At 41.8% G+C, this 12,506-nt stretch overlaps 7 protein-coding genes across 7 annotated transcripts in view; 4 read left to right on the forward strand and 3 right to left on the reverse strand.

Moving 5' to 3' along the window:
- Positions 1-51: 51 nt before the first annotated feature.
- Positions 52-2,499, forward strand: LOC135332117 (palmitoyl-protein thioesterase ABHD10, mitochondrial-like). The gene is made up of 5 exons (XM_064527440.1): positions 52-210; positions 321-453; positions 729-1,211; positions 1,422-1,512; positions 2,157-2,499. Exons 2-5 carry the CDS (start codon positions 330-332, stop codon positions 2,323-2,325), a joined length of 867 nt encoding a protein of 288 aa, XP_064383510.1. The 5' UTR covers positions 52-210; positions 321-329; the 3' UTR covers positions 2,326-2,499.
- A 217-nt stretch (positions 2,500-2,716) lies between these two features.
- LOC135332120 (large ribosomal subunit protein uL30-like) lies at positions 2,717-4,555 on the reverse strand. The gene is made up of 6 exons (XM_064527443.1): positions 4,477-4,555; positions 4,278-4,380; positions 3,938-4,104; positions 3,544-3,681; positions 3,245-3,347; positions 2,717-2,992 (listed from the first exon to the last, which is right to left on the reverse strand). Exons 1-6 carry the CDS (start codon positions 4,488-4,490, stop codon positions 2,777-2,779), a joined length of 741 nt encoding a protein of 246 aa, XP_064383513.1. The 5' UTR covers positions 4,491-4,555; the 3' UTR covers positions 2,717-2,776.
- Positions 4,556-4,581: 26 nt separating this feature from the next.
- On the forward strand, positions 4,582-7,027 carry LOC135332112 (F-box only protein 16-like). The gene is made up of 7 exons (XM_064527435.1): positions 4,582-4,721; positions 4,775-4,810; positions 4,871-5,077; positions 5,536-5,700; positions 5,821-6,029; positions 6,212-6,669; positions 6,819-7,027. Exons 1-7 carry the CDS (start codon positions 4,650-4,652, stop codon positions 6,896-6,898), a joined length of 1,227 nt encoding a protein of 408 aa, XP_064383505.1. The 5' UTR covers positions 4,582-4,649; the 3' UTR covers positions 6,899-7,027.
- Positions 6,783-7,957, reverse strand: LOC135332125 (small ribosomal subunit protein uS7-like). The gene is made up of 6 exons (XM_064527449.1): positions 7,722-7,957; positions 7,543-7,606; positions 7,451-7,485; positions 7,263-7,392; positions 7,067-7,201; positions 6,783-7,020 (listed from the first exon to the last, which is right to left on the reverse strand). Exons 1-6 carry the CDS (start codon positions 7,901-7,903, stop codon positions 6,943-6,945), a joined length of 624 nt encoding a protein of 207 aa, XP_064383519.1. The 5' UTR covers positions 7,904-7,957; the 3' UTR covers positions 6,783-6,942.
- A 130-nt stretch (positions 7,958-8,087) lies between these two features.
- Positions 8,088-10,603, reverse strand: LOC135332111 (cell cycle control protein 50A-like). The gene is made up of 6 exons (XM_064527434.1): positions 10,450-10,603; positions 10,251-10,384; positions 9,525-9,960; positions 8,964-9,278; positions 8,522-8,687; positions 8,088-8,245 (listed from the first exon to the last, which is right to left on the reverse strand). Exons 1-6 carry the CDS (start codon positions 10,601-10,603, stop codon positions 8,206-8,208), a joined length of 1,245 nt encoding a protein of 414 aa, XP_064383504.1. The 3' UTR covers positions 8,088-8,205.
- Positions 10,604-10,626: 23 nt separating this feature from the next.
- LOC135332114 (peroxisomal membrane protein PEX13-like) overlaps positions 10,627-12,506 on the forward strand; it is a 4,984-nt gene continuing 3,104 nt past the window's right edge. Inside the window, exons 1-2 of the mRNA XM_064527436.1 lie at positions 10,627-10,901; positions 12,343-12,378. Of these exons, the coding sequence (XP_064383506.1) occupies positions 10,757-10,901; positions 12,343-12,378 (181 nt within the window). The 5' untranslated portion in view covers positions 10,627-10,756. The remainder of the gene's footprint in view (positions 10,902-12,342; positions 12,379-12,506) is intronic.
- On the forward strand, positions 10,989-12,203 carry LOC135332118 (uncharacterized). The gene has a single exon (XM_064527441.1). It carries the CDS (start codon positions 11,221-11,223, stop codon positions 12,082-12,084), a length of 864 nt encoding a protein of 287 aa, XP_064383511.1. The 5' UTR covers positions 10,989-11,220; the 3' UTR covers positions 12,085-12,203.

A 12,506-nucleotide genomic window follows, 5' to 3' on the forward strand; every position in this document is an offset into this window, starting at 1 on the left:
GGCAATAATCGTATAACTAGTCGCATATGGGATTGCAAGAGTGCACGTGATGTTCGGTAATGATATTCATTATGCTAAACAAGTCAACAGACAGAGCTAGAGAGTGAGCTTGCTGCACTTTCTCTCAAAGATCCAGGAAGCAAGCAAGCAAGAGCTTTACTTGAGAGCAGGGAGAGATAGTTAGCAGCTTATCTGTGTCTGGTCACTTGGGTAAGTGTTATTATGTTGTAGCCAGTTTGTTGAGGGCTTGTTGTTTCAAGAACAAGACTTGTACATGTACCTGGCTGGCTAGCTCTAAATTTTTTTCTTCTCCACTCTAGGCAGCTGAAATGGCAGAAGGAGGTGGTAATCAGCTTGTCTCGTCAGACGGAGATGCCAAACAGAAGACACCAACCCCACTGCAGTTCCTGGAAACACCTGAGGGCCGACGACTGGCCTATCATCAACTGTCTGGTGAGATATTGACATTATAATGAATGCAAGCCATTCACTATTACAATCCAGCATTATGCTCCAGCCTGATAGCAACCTTTAGATAGACTGCATCAGGGAAGCTGTGATGAACACATTATTTTGTACCCATGATTGCTTTCTGTAAATATTAAGTTTGCAATTTCCACCCTGCATGGCCTTACGACGCATTTAACGTTACATGTACATACGTATATGCATACATGTATCTGATTAATGATTACCAAGTGTTGATAATACACTCCCAAACATCCCAGGGTCTTCTCCTGGTGTGGTCTTCATCCATGGCCTTAAGTCTAACATGAATGGACAGAAGGCACTCGCAATAGAAGATTTCTGCCGTAGAAGAGGCACAGCATTTGTGAGATTTGAGCTCTCAGGTCACGGAGACTCATCACAAAACTTTAAAGACTGTAATGTCACTATGTGGCTAGAAGATCTGAATGCTGTCCTGTCTTCCCTCACCAAAGAACAACAGATTCTTGTCGGCTCTAGTATTGGAGGGTGGCTCATGTTCTTGTACACAATGAGAAATCCTGATATAATCTACGGGTTGCTAGGCATCTCCACGGCACCAGACTTCACTCAGCAGTTGTGGAAGGGATTGGACAAGGAAACAAAGAAGGAGGTGAGGAGGACGGGTGTGTATCATATGAAGAGTGCATACAGCAATGAGCCTTATGAAATATCACTGGACCTGATTCAAGATGGGGCCAAGTACACAATTCTGGACATGCCAGGTATATCATTAACTATACTCATCGTTAAATTTCCACGTACGTATATTATTCCTTTCATTGTGTTTAGTAATTTTGTGTCCTCTAGAGAGTAAAATTGACAAGCATTTTGATGTTAGTTAATGAATACAAACAGGTCAAATGTATATTTTGCCATTGTATCATGTCTCACCCTATTAAAGCCTGGATCTATTGTTCTTATCACGTGTGCAGGTATTGAGTATGTCAAGTGTCCAGTTATGTTGTTTCATGGGGAGAGGGACTCAACGATACCTGTAGGCACAGCCATGAATCTGGTGCAGAGGTGAGAAGCATGTGTATATATATGTAGCTAGTGTAACTGTACAGTGTTGGTTATCACAACTGTATTTGGTTATCACAATGGTGGTATAAACTGATATTCTAACCTCTCACTGTGTCGCGTAGACAAAGCAACTGGGTGGCCTATAATAACTACTAGAGGCTGTATTTGGCTTTATTTATAAGTTAGGTGTACTTATAACCTAGCTCCCTTAGAAGCTGCTTGGACATTTTTTTTTTTAGGGCTACCCGTTTTAAGTGTTGGTCTGTGTGGGTGCTGTTATCTCTTCACATTGACAGTGTACATGTTCCTTACCTAGCGTGTAAGGCGTGGAAGTTTTGCACTGATTGTTTATAAATCTATACAGCCACCCTGAAAGTAAATAGTGGTCCCAAAGAGACTGTTGTAAATATTTAATCAGATAAATAGCTGTTGTTGTGTAACATGCACAATACATGTGCTGCAGTTCATGTCTTAGTTGGTCAACTTTAATGTTGCTACATGTACTTGTTCCCTCCCTCACACACCACACACTCCCCCCACACACACCACACACTCCACCCACTCACCTCCACACACACCACACACTCCCCCCACACACACCACCCACTCACACCCACTCTCTCACACACACACACACCACACAGACTACAGTGCCCAGTGGGGCTAAAGACAATAGACGACGGAGAGCATCGTCTCTCACGCCCTCAGGACATCCAGCTGATACTAGAGGCACTGAACGATCTCCTCTGTCCCTCTTCAGACAAGAACGATCTCGAGGCCAGCGGTGCCGACTCTTCAGGACTGGATGACTAGATTTTTATCGACATTAACACTTAATTTTTCCAGTGCATTTTTACTCTTAGTGATCGATCTGTCTACATGTGTCCTGTCTGTACATGTGCCTCTTGGTGTTGTGTTTTTTTTCTTGTACATGTACATGTATAGACATGCTTTTATTAATTATGAGTGGTGTTTTGTTGACTGTTCTATGTGTGAATACATACATGTAGCAATATTTTGCGGCCTGACCCCGAGGTTAAACCATAATATATTGAATTGATGACGTCACGGTTAATATGAATATCATTAATTAATCATTGATTGGGAGTGTGTTGTCATACACAAACCACATTTAATTGGTTTTTTATCCCCCACAAAATAAGTCCACATGCATTTAGCACACCCTGAGTACACACGACAAAAATCAAGCAACAATAATAATCCATTCAACGTCATTATTCACAGAGAGAAATCAAATGGTTTTTTAGTTCATTCTTCGAACAAGCTGGTTGATAAGTCCCTCCCTGTTTCCATGGTCACCACCCTCAATGTAATGCCTGGTCTTCTTTCGATAGCCACCACGAGCGTTACTCAGTTGGAACGGCCAGAGGAAGTTGTTGGCCTCCTTGAAGTTAGAACCAACCGTCACTATCTCGTGAATCAAGTCCTCAATACATATGATCCCGTATTTGCCAAGGCACTATGAGGAAAAAATCACAAAGAGTAAAATATCGGAAGCAAAATAGTACACACCTAAAGCTTGCAAGAATCTTAACTTTTGCACAAAATATACTATGTAACCGCAGAATAGTATAATAATGTTTACAGCACTGTAACAGTAGATTACTCGGAGGCAATAATTATGTTACACATATGTACGGCTACAACCCCTCCACAGAAAACAAGTAACATGATAGATTAGCATGTTAAAATGATACGCCATATGTCTTACCTCCTCTATAACCGAGTTCTCAGTCAGGGGAATACGTCTTTTGTCCACTTTCCCGTAACCTCTCTTGTAGATTAGCTCTCGCACTGTCTTCAGGTTAGGGTACCTGTGTGTGTGTGAGAGAGGGCATGTGCGTGTGTGTGTGTGAGGGGGCGTGGGCGTGTGTGTGTGTGGAGCACTTGATCACTGGCATGCATGTTGGGCATGGTTGGTCAATGCATGAAAATTTATGAAGAGCCCTTAAAAATTCTACCGTCTTGTTCATGTTTTTACTAGCAATGCATGTGGAATAGAAAACTCACCCATAGGCAATGTAAGGCTCCACCAAACGCAGCATGTTGACGGTAGCCTTGGTGAGCTTGACAAACGTGCCGTTGTTGATCTGTCTGAGACGAAGCAGCTGCAGAATCTTGCGAACTCGTGGGCTCACTCCGTTTATACTGTGTACAACAAACAAATATGCGATAAGAGATAGTTTCGATGGACTGTCACTCATGTTATTCACAGGGGAATGAACATATTTACCAAGAGGAAAAGAAGTACTTACATGCACTAGATAAAGGAGCCCATTTTCCTCAAACAATAACAGGCAACTTTGAGAGGTCCTAAGAGTAGTGTCCACAGAAAATATGTGGTTTCGTAGCTCTTAGGGAGCTTTCTACGGAGTGGTATACTCTTAAATACTGTTTTTCTCACCCTCTGATTCTGATGATGAAGGCGAGCTTGGGCTCATCGGGTATGTAAAAGTTCCCGTTCTTTTTGGCTTCTCGTTTGAGTCGAATCTCATCACGCTCCTTCAGTCGGTACTCCTTCACATACTGCTCGGCACGCTTGAAGATTGTCTTGCGAGTCTGTCTTCTAAGCTGTAAAAGAACATCACGTTACGAACAGTTAGTACACGTGTGCACAGTTGATCGAGCTAGATAATACTGGTTCGCAGACCGCATTAAACAGGAATAGGGAATCAAGAGTGGTGTAACAGCGTGCAGCACAATCAAACTAATAGCTGTACTACATGTACATGTTTGATGCTAACCTTAGATGTGGCCTGTCTGGCAAAATTCCTTGCTTTGCGGATTTCTTCTACCTTCTTTCTGCGCTTAAGCAGAGTCTCTGGTACAGTAGGCAACTTCTGCTCACTACAAATAAGGAAAAAATAGCATCAACATTCAACACACATGCAAGTATGCTTCAAGTATTCATCAATATGGATAGATTCTAGTGGATTAACTTACCCGGTAGTAGCCATTGCCACACGTGTCTGTAAAGAAGGAGTGTAAACTGCGCATGCTCAACAAACAGCCACTTGAATGGGGAAATCCCCTATGCTGGTGCGACAGAGGGGTGGGGCTGGTAAAGGTTGCACCTAGGAAATACAAAAGTCTTCTTTGTATATATCTGCCCTGTAATGGCTCTCCCTGCCACCCTAAGAGAAAACAGTACATGGACACCGAAAACCCATAGACCCTCCAATCAGAAGGTCAGTTGAAAACACTGTTAAGTGTTGATTCCATGCTTCATACCCTCTTACAGATATTTGAAGAGAGGATGACATTGATAAAGAAATGGGTAAGGTCTTTACTATGTATACCAATGATAGACCATTACCAGTACGTATTCTCTCTCTAGTATTCAGCCTGGGATGAAGGACAAAGATGGACTCTCCTGGAATACCTCTTACGTCAACAGAATGACTCGCAGTTGTTGCTCATCCATAGCCTCCTACATCCTACAATGCTCCCACCCGACCACGACTTCACCAGAGTGCTGCCTAGGTACATTACACTCAATATATTCTCTCTGTTGGACCCCCAGAGTTTATGCAGAGCTGCACAAGTAAGTACTGCATATACACCGTTAAATAAACTTGTTCACAGCTGCCATAACTTACAGTCTGCTGTAAGTTGTAAAGCTTAGAAAGAGATCTTTTATAACTGGTGTCATCAATGGTCATATTTGAAAGATGAAAGAATTTACCAATTTCGGCCAAAATTAATAGTGTGACCCAAGGCCGAACAAAATTATGACCCCGACGAAATTTTGATTTGAACTTATCTGAACACATCACTTGAAAGGTCTCTTTCTAAGCTTTCAGTAAAATTGTTGAAAAATTGGATTAATGATACTAAAGTTATGGCAACGCTAAACTCACCACAGTACGTAGTCATGTGTAGACGTATCTAGACAAAGGGCACTATAGCTAACAGTATCTATGATTCCTATGTAACACCTACCTATACACTCATAATAAGCTCAAAATGAGTCAGGTAACCAAACAAAATGTTTGAATTCAGGTTTGTTGGTTTTGGAAATTCTTGGCTGAGAGTAACAGCATCTGGCAGAAGAAGTGCCTGAAGTTGGGTTGGTTCCTACCTATACCCTCACTGTCCTTTGACTACACAGTGTGGAAGAGGCACTACATTGCCTGTGTGTGCCAGCTGCACTGGAATCCACCACAGGTGACGATGGCTACTGTCGTTATGCATGTACAGATTTGTTATAATAAAATCTAAAACACTGTACTGGCTATGATGCACTCTTAACTGAACACATGTTTCTCTATATAATTATCATTAAAGGCTCCTGAGGTAGAAGAGGAAGAAGACGTTGATACATTTGATTTGGATGCTCAGCTAGAAGAGACAAATACGAAAAAAAAGAAGCGTTTGAAAGCGCACCAACATACTCTATCTAACGAGGAGCGTAAGCCGTGGCGAGACCCGGACAAGAACCCACATGACACCCACTATCAGCACGATTCACTTTATGCCAGTATGATAGGTCTCAGGTGAGTGTGGTCAACCTAGGGAGAATTCAACCTTATAGCTATCCATGTGATATTTTCGGAAATTTGGTAAACATAGAAAAATTTTCACTTGCCTACTAAGCACATAGTCTACACATGTACATACATATACCGTTCGTGGTGATATTTTGCTCGTTAGAATAATTATAGCTTCTCACTTGCAGGCGTACTCAGCAGCTCAATCAAAGCCAATCTCCTCTTACCCTGGCCCCGTACCAAGTAGCCCTTCTTGGAGCTACCAGAGACAGCACTGTAGAGCTACCTCCTCCTGACAGCCTCATACATCCTGTTCTCCTCGAGAAAATGCGACTGAATGGCTCGCCCTCTACAAGACACACACAGTTAACCACTCTCAATATCGACCAGTCGCAACAAGATATTCATGAAGCTTTCTATGACCTACACAAATCCAACCCCTTCCCAAGATTACCTCCTTACTATGTGCACAAGTCCGAACACTCGCATGCAGGCCAGATTGAGACAAGCTCTTACACAACCAACAGGCCACCTAGTGGAAGATCAAGATCTGATGCAAGGAGAGTGACTACAGAGGACCTTGGCACTCAGTCTAAGCCAAGCACAACACCTACTTCCTTACTAAAGTACCGCAAAGAATCACCAGGTTGGTATAATTATACATTTAAAGTAGACTCTAGTGTGTATCAGTAATTCATTTTCAGGGCCGATATGCCTTCACTGCTATTATTATGCTCCTGTTATTGAACATGCAATCAATTTACACAAGCATAATTATTATTTTCTTCTATACAGGTAGTACAAGACAACATCACACAGGCTTGAGGTCACGACCATGGACAATTCCAAATGATTCAGAGGATGATGAAACATAATTGTTCAAAATAATGGTGATTGAGAAACAGTTCAGTTTTGTCGGTCACCACCGATAGTGTGCAAATGCTCTGTTAGCCTCAGCCAATCGGTGTAAATCTTGTTTTCTTTTAATAGCAGTGCCCTGAATGGATATTAATTGGTCATAATTATACCTAATAATTTCGTACCTGATTGTTGAACGCTTCTAGCAGTTCGGCAGCTAATTTCTTGGCCATGTTGTGTCCTGACCTGTCCCTTGATGCAGTAATTATCCATTTGGAGGCTAAAAACTGTCTTCTCTTAGAGGGGAGTGGGTAGGGGACCTTTGAAGTAAAACACAGGATAATCATTATGCCTTAAAACTTTACACAACATAGTGCTTACCTGGTACAGTTTTCCTCCCCTTCTCACGCCAATGGTACCCATGATGGGTTTGCTGTTCTCCAAAGCCTGGTGAAAGACGGTCAGTGGGTCAACCATCACTTCAGTACCAGTGCCAGCTTTAGACTTGAGCCTGACAACATAATTTAGGATTTAATACCAGAGTGAGTAGTTTGCTTCATATATCTCACCTTGCAAGCTGTGTTGTTTTGATGACTTGAAAAGCCTGTGTAGAAGACACAATAGAATCATGCACTGTACATTTATATTTTATATTACATACCTCTTTCAAGATGCTCTGAGCCAGAGATTTCTTGCCATCCCACATCATCATGTTCACAAACTTCCTAATAGTATTTATACACAATGTAGACGGACCATAAAAATCTATTATAGACCATAAAATAAAATCGATACCAATGCATAATTGTACTCAAACTCTGATATATTGGTGTTACATACTGGGCCACAGGATCGTAGAAAAAGGATGGACTCTCTTGAGAAGAGGGAGCCATGGGTCGCTCAGGTATGGTGGTTGTGACGGCCTCAGTGGACAAACAGGCCGGACCATGCTTGCTGCTACACATCCAGTGCCTCATCAAGTGTCTGCATGGCTGTGATAAACGTACAGCAGCTAAAGACATCTCCTAGATGGGCAACCCGGCTTCTTTTTATAGGTTCTTTAAATATAGCACACCAAAAAGCCAGAGTGCCTCACCTCGAGGGAAGTAGAGTGAGCAAAGTCCACCAGCCCCACCCACCTCTTTTTATGCTAATTTTTGTATACAGTCTAGAGTACTCTTATCTACTCTTGATACAGTAAAACAGTTCATGTTCACACAGAGATTGAAATTATCTGTACACACCAGAATATACTGTATATCAAAAGAGTGAAATAAAACACTATAATTATTGTTAGGGGGGAAATTGTTAGATCCCTAAATAACTAATAGCTTCGCTGGAGAAAGTTCTTGTCTGTCTCTTTCCTGCACAGGAAAAACAGTGTGTAATAGTATACCATATAAATACAGGTATGACACATTCCATACAGTAGATTAATACTTGAGCACGTACATAAGGTAACTAAGCTGAGAACTAAAGTGCAAACACAAGTTGAACATCCTACATGTATAAGCTTACAGCTGAAATAGATACATAATTATATTGGTACACTGTACTAGTACACTTGCAAGCCTCAAATCGAGATAGAAGTTGTGAGCACAATCTACCAGTAGAGAAGGCCCTACAGTATAGGCAAGTACCATTTAGAGCAGGTGAGATGAATGATGAGCAGTGCAATCCCAGCCACAATAAGGAAGGCACCAACCACAATGTAGGCTACACCCAGGAACAAGTTCCTCCCTCCTAGCCACGACACCTCGGCCAGAATCACAGACTTTTCTCCGTTGAAGTTAGTCACAGGATAAGCTGATACATTGAGTCAAGGGTTACACATTATGGCATTCATATTGAGCGAATAACATGCACATACTATGCATTGTGTAACACATGCACTAACTTGAACTGAAACCTATGCAATTTTTTACTTTAGACTTACTCAGGCAATACAAAGCGCAAAAACTACAGCAAATATTTACAATACATACATGTAGCATTAAGAAGTAGGAATAGTAGCTAGGTAAGCAAATAGAACTGTGAAACCCAATGAAAAGAAACAACCCGGGTAGCACGTGTAGAGGATACAATAGGAGATGGTAACAGTGTAAGTGGAGGCGGGCATTTCACTGTAAATCCTGCCATAGAGTTTCCTGAACCAGGGAAAGGCGGAGACTCGGAACCACACGATGAGTGCTTCGTTGTTGAGGCCATTTGGTACATCCAGTATCCCTTTAGGCCAGTTAGGGGGCTTGGCTATCTCACTTGCATTCAGGATTTGAGGGTCACCAGAGGTGGCATTGAATCGATATTCTTTGTCTGTATCCCAGGCAATGCCGGTGGTGTCAATGGTGTAGGTTTGGTTGTCAGTGACATTTGTATCTTCGATCTTGACAATAGTGTCTGTAAATAGAAATCAAGTCAATGCATTCCAATAATGAAGACTGCTAAGTTAGTCGTTGCCATAACACATTCTGACTATATGTACTGTGTGTGTGTGTGTGTGTGTGTGTGTGTGTGTGTGTGCTTAGGTCTACAACATACTCTTAAATACAGCCATGAAATTAATAGCGTACAAAATGTAACAACAGCAAGGGACACTATCTACATGTACAAGTACAGGTCGTATATTGTAAAAAACGCACTCACCATTAAACCAGCTATTAGCAATAAGTCCACAGGGCAGAATCGGAAGGTTAGTGCCATTTTGACGGATAATGGGTCTACACTCTTCCGTGGGTGACTTCAGAAAGTCTCCATGAAGCTGCTGCAGATCCAAAGAGTTCAAGTACCTCCTGTGATTCTGGTAGTAGTTGTTGATGGCGTAATACACATGTACAGGAGAGCGAAAGGGTAGACTTGATGTGATATTGACTTGACACTGACACACGGGGAGATCAAGCTGACACGAGCTTGACGCGTTGAGTTTTGATGCATTAAGAAATGCAGAACAAACGAGATCCTCATGTGTGCCTCGGCAGTTGCTCTTACAGGCAACATACTGGGCACAGGTCGAAAAGTTGGCATTACTGACATCAGAATTTGATGGTGCACACTGAGTGTAGTCCATACTGACTTCATTAAGCTGGAGAGGAATGGATACAGTAAAACACAATAATAAAACTAATGTGGGACAAAAAAAAACTCAAAGGGATAAAAAACATACAATGGAAATGCACTCCTTTAGTCATATTTTCTAATGTTATATCCTGTAGCAGGCCTGTGTGGTAGTAGAGGCAAGTCTAAACTGAACTGTACAGTAGGTGCATGATTATACATCCACACAGCTAGCTCAAGCTAACATTATACATCGAAAATTTGGCTCTCATAGCACAAATCTTAGGATGCTCGTCATAGATAATCACAGGGACTCACCCCTGCAAGTGTTACTGTGAATAGTATTCCAAGACAAATGAACACAAATCCAATGACACCAAATGCCAGACACACATGTTTGGCTGAGAAGACGGGCCGACAAGCTGGTATCTGTTGCTGACGCCACTTGGAGTCTGCATTAAAAGCACAAAAACTAATAATTTAACGCACAAAAACTATCGATTATTTTTAAAATTACCTGATGGCCTCTTTGTCCCATCGGTATTTCCCTTAGTGATCCTCCTCCTGAGCTTGCCAAATTTAGAGACATTTTCTGTGGACTCAGTTTCTTCAGACGTGGTCTTGTTGGTGACTTCTACCTCAGGAACTTCAGTGACAGTGGTAGTCGCCATTTTGGTTCACTCCCTGTTTATCCCTAATTTAGCGAAATATTGGCCTTTGACCTGGAAAATGTGAAAAATAGAAAATTGTAAATGATTGTCATCTTATAAAGACACAAGTTCTTCATCATTGATGCTATCTAGTTGTTGCTACTGCTCATATAAATGGCTACCCCACTAAAGCAATGGGAGATGAATGCAAGGACACCGCTCTCTCAGAGTAACAGCTCTAGATCTGGAGTCAACAGCTCAGTACCCACTTCTACCAGTAGCACGGCCCCTCCCACTCTCCCACCAAGAACAGCAAATAGTGAGTTGCTGTTTGCATGTATTGTTGATATGCTGTGTTTAGTGAGCTAGCTAGAACTGTCAGAGGATACATATACAGTATAAATGTACATAGGGCCAGGGGGTGTGTCTCTTAATTAGGGGAAGTTTATTTCCCCTTTGTGGTCAGAATTAGCTCGATACAGTGACATGGGGTAAAAATGAGCTTCTAAAAATAGACTAATTAAGTTTGTGGTGCAATTTGGCTAGCTATAAAAGCAGGTGAGGCTTTAGCTAGCTAAGCTCAATTCAATTGATATAACAGAGTCTGTTGGTGGATACTGTAGCAGCTCCCTCTCAAAATGGCAACCAACACAAGTGCCCTGATAAAGCAATACAGAGATCTGGTTCGAAACATTGAAAGCTTTACCGATGGCCAAGGAACTGTCAAGCATGACGATGATTCTGACAGCCTCGACAATGTTAATGTCACTTTCAACATCAAGGGTGGCCTATTTCGTGGTGCAGTAGTCGACTTTAGGATCTATGTAGCCAATGGATTTCCAAATGTCCCTCCTGCTGTGACGTGTCTAACAGAACTGTACCACCCCAATCTCGATTTCTGCGAGGATTATTATGATGATGAAAATGATGGAAACGTTTGTTTGAATCTGTTTGACGAGTGTTGGGACGGCGATCGCACACTCGAGGATGTTGTACAAGGCCTTCTGTTTCTGATACACAATCCTAACCTTTCTGACCCCCTCAACACGTTGTTTTGTGGCAACCAACTAGAGGACGATTTTGAAAAGAATGTGCGAATCTCACTGAGAGGCGGGACCGTGGATGGTGTGACCTTTACCAGAGCCCTGCCAGATGGTTACGAATCAGACTTTGACAACGAAGAAGACGACAGCAATAAGCCTCTAGTAGTTCCCGATGTTGCCCACACTGAGATTACACAAGAAGGGGATCCTGAGATTATCAAACAAGACAATATGGAGCCTGAAATTAGCAAGGTTGATCAGCTAAAAGAAGAAATTATCGTACCTGCTGCAGAGTCAACAACAAATACGGCTGCCACAAGTCACAGAACGCCCCTTCTGAGAAACGTTTTCAGTAATATCGGGAAATTATTTACCGGCTACTTTTTGACTAGGCAGAACAGAAGAACTATTATTGAAAGTAGTGTAGACCCTATTAATTACGATGTGCATGTCACATGACATTAGTCTTATATAATTATGTATAGTTCGTGTTTGTTTGTGATTCATTCATTTTAATCTTGTACTGTGTATGTTCGACATGACTGTCTGCAATGAAACATTAATTTTTATTATTTTGACTTTATTGAGAACTTGAACTTGTCCTGAAACACTTCACTTTCAGAGATATTTGCGATGACATCCGTGCATGTTCTATTATATACAATGTAGACAAGTACAGTATCACATGAGCTGACAGTTCCCTCTCCTCCCATGCAGGTTACTCCTCTACCTACCCACCATCTTATGGATCTGGTAAGTGCAACCGACCTTGATCGTCTGTGATCTAAAGTTAGCTACCTTCGATATAATTATTATGTACGTGTATTGGAAGGTCTGTTATTGTCTCTTAGTTAAGTCAAGTGATATCTCTACTATTCTCT

The sequence above is a fragment of the Halichondria panicea genome, chromosome 2 (assembly GCF_963675165.1).
Source record: "Halichondria panicea chromosome 2, odHalPani1.1, whole genome shotgun sequence".
Lineage (NCBI taxonomy): Eukaryota > Metazoa > Porifera > Demospongiae > Suberitida > Halichondriidae > Halichondria > Halichondria panicea.

Bases quoted from the DNA above. Each gene is read 5' to 3' on its own strand.
- LOC135332117 (XM_064527440.1), top strand. From the start codon at position 330: ATGGCAGAAGGAGGTGGTAATCAGCTTGTCTCGTCAGACGGAGATGCC. The intron at 454-728 runs GTGAGATATTGA...CAAACATCCCAG, and splicing joins GGCCTATCATCAACTGTCTG to GGTCTTCTCCTGGTGTGGTC. The intron at 1,212-1,421 runs GTATATCATTAA...TCACGTGTGCAG, and splicing joins CACAATTCTGGACATGCCAG to GTATTGAGTATGTCAAGTGT.
- LOC135332120 (XM_064527443.1), bottom strand. The intron at 4,105-4,277 runs GTTAGCATCAAA...GTTCTTTTACAG, and splicing joins CCAGACAGGCCACATCTAAG to CTTAGAAGACAGACTCGCAA. The intron at 3,682-3,937 runs GTGAGAAAAACA...TGTTGTACACAG, and splicing joins TTCATCATCAGAATCAGAGG to TATAAACGGAGTGAGCCCAC.
- LOC135332112 (XM_064527435.1), top strand. From the start codon at position 4,650: ATGGCTCTCCCTGCCACCCTAAGAGAAAACAGTACATGGACACCGAAA. The intron at 4,722-4,774 runs GTCAGTTGAAAA...ACCCTCTTACAG, and splicing joins ATAGACCCTCCAATCAGAAG to ATATTTGAAGAGAGGATGAC. The intron at 5,078-5,535 runs GTAAGTACTGCA...GTTTGAATTCAG, and splicing joins GTTTATGCAGAGCTGCACAA to GTTTGTTGGTTTTGGAAATT.
- LOC135332125 (XM_064527449.1), bottom strand. From the start codon at position 7,903: ATGTCTTTAGCTGCTGTACGTTTATCACAGCCATGCAGACACTTGATG. The intron at 7,607-7,721 runs GTATGTAACACC...AAATACTATTAG, and splicing joins TTCTACGATCCTGTGGCCCA to GAAGTTTGTGAACATGATGA. The intron at 7,486-7,542 runs GTATGTAATATA...TCTTCTACACAG, and splicing joins CTCAGAGCATCTTGAAAGAG to GCTTTTCAAGTCATCAAAAC.
- LOC135332111 (XM_064527434.1), bottom strand. From the start codon at position 10,603: ATGGCGACTACCACTGTCACTGAAGTTCCTGAGGTAGAAGTCACCAAC. The intron at 10,385-10,449 runs GTAATTTTAAAA...CTTTTAATGCAG, and splicing joins TGGGACAAAGAGGCCATCAG to ACTCCAAGTGGCGTCAGCAA. The intron at 9,961-10,250 runs GTGAGTCCCTGT...ATTCCTCTCCAG, and splicing joins TCACAGTAACACTTGCAGGG to CTTAATGAAGTCAGTATGGA.
- LOC135332118 (XM_064527441.1), top strand. From the start codon at position 11,221: ATGGCAACCAACACAAGTGCCCTGATAAAGCAATACAGAGATCTGGTT.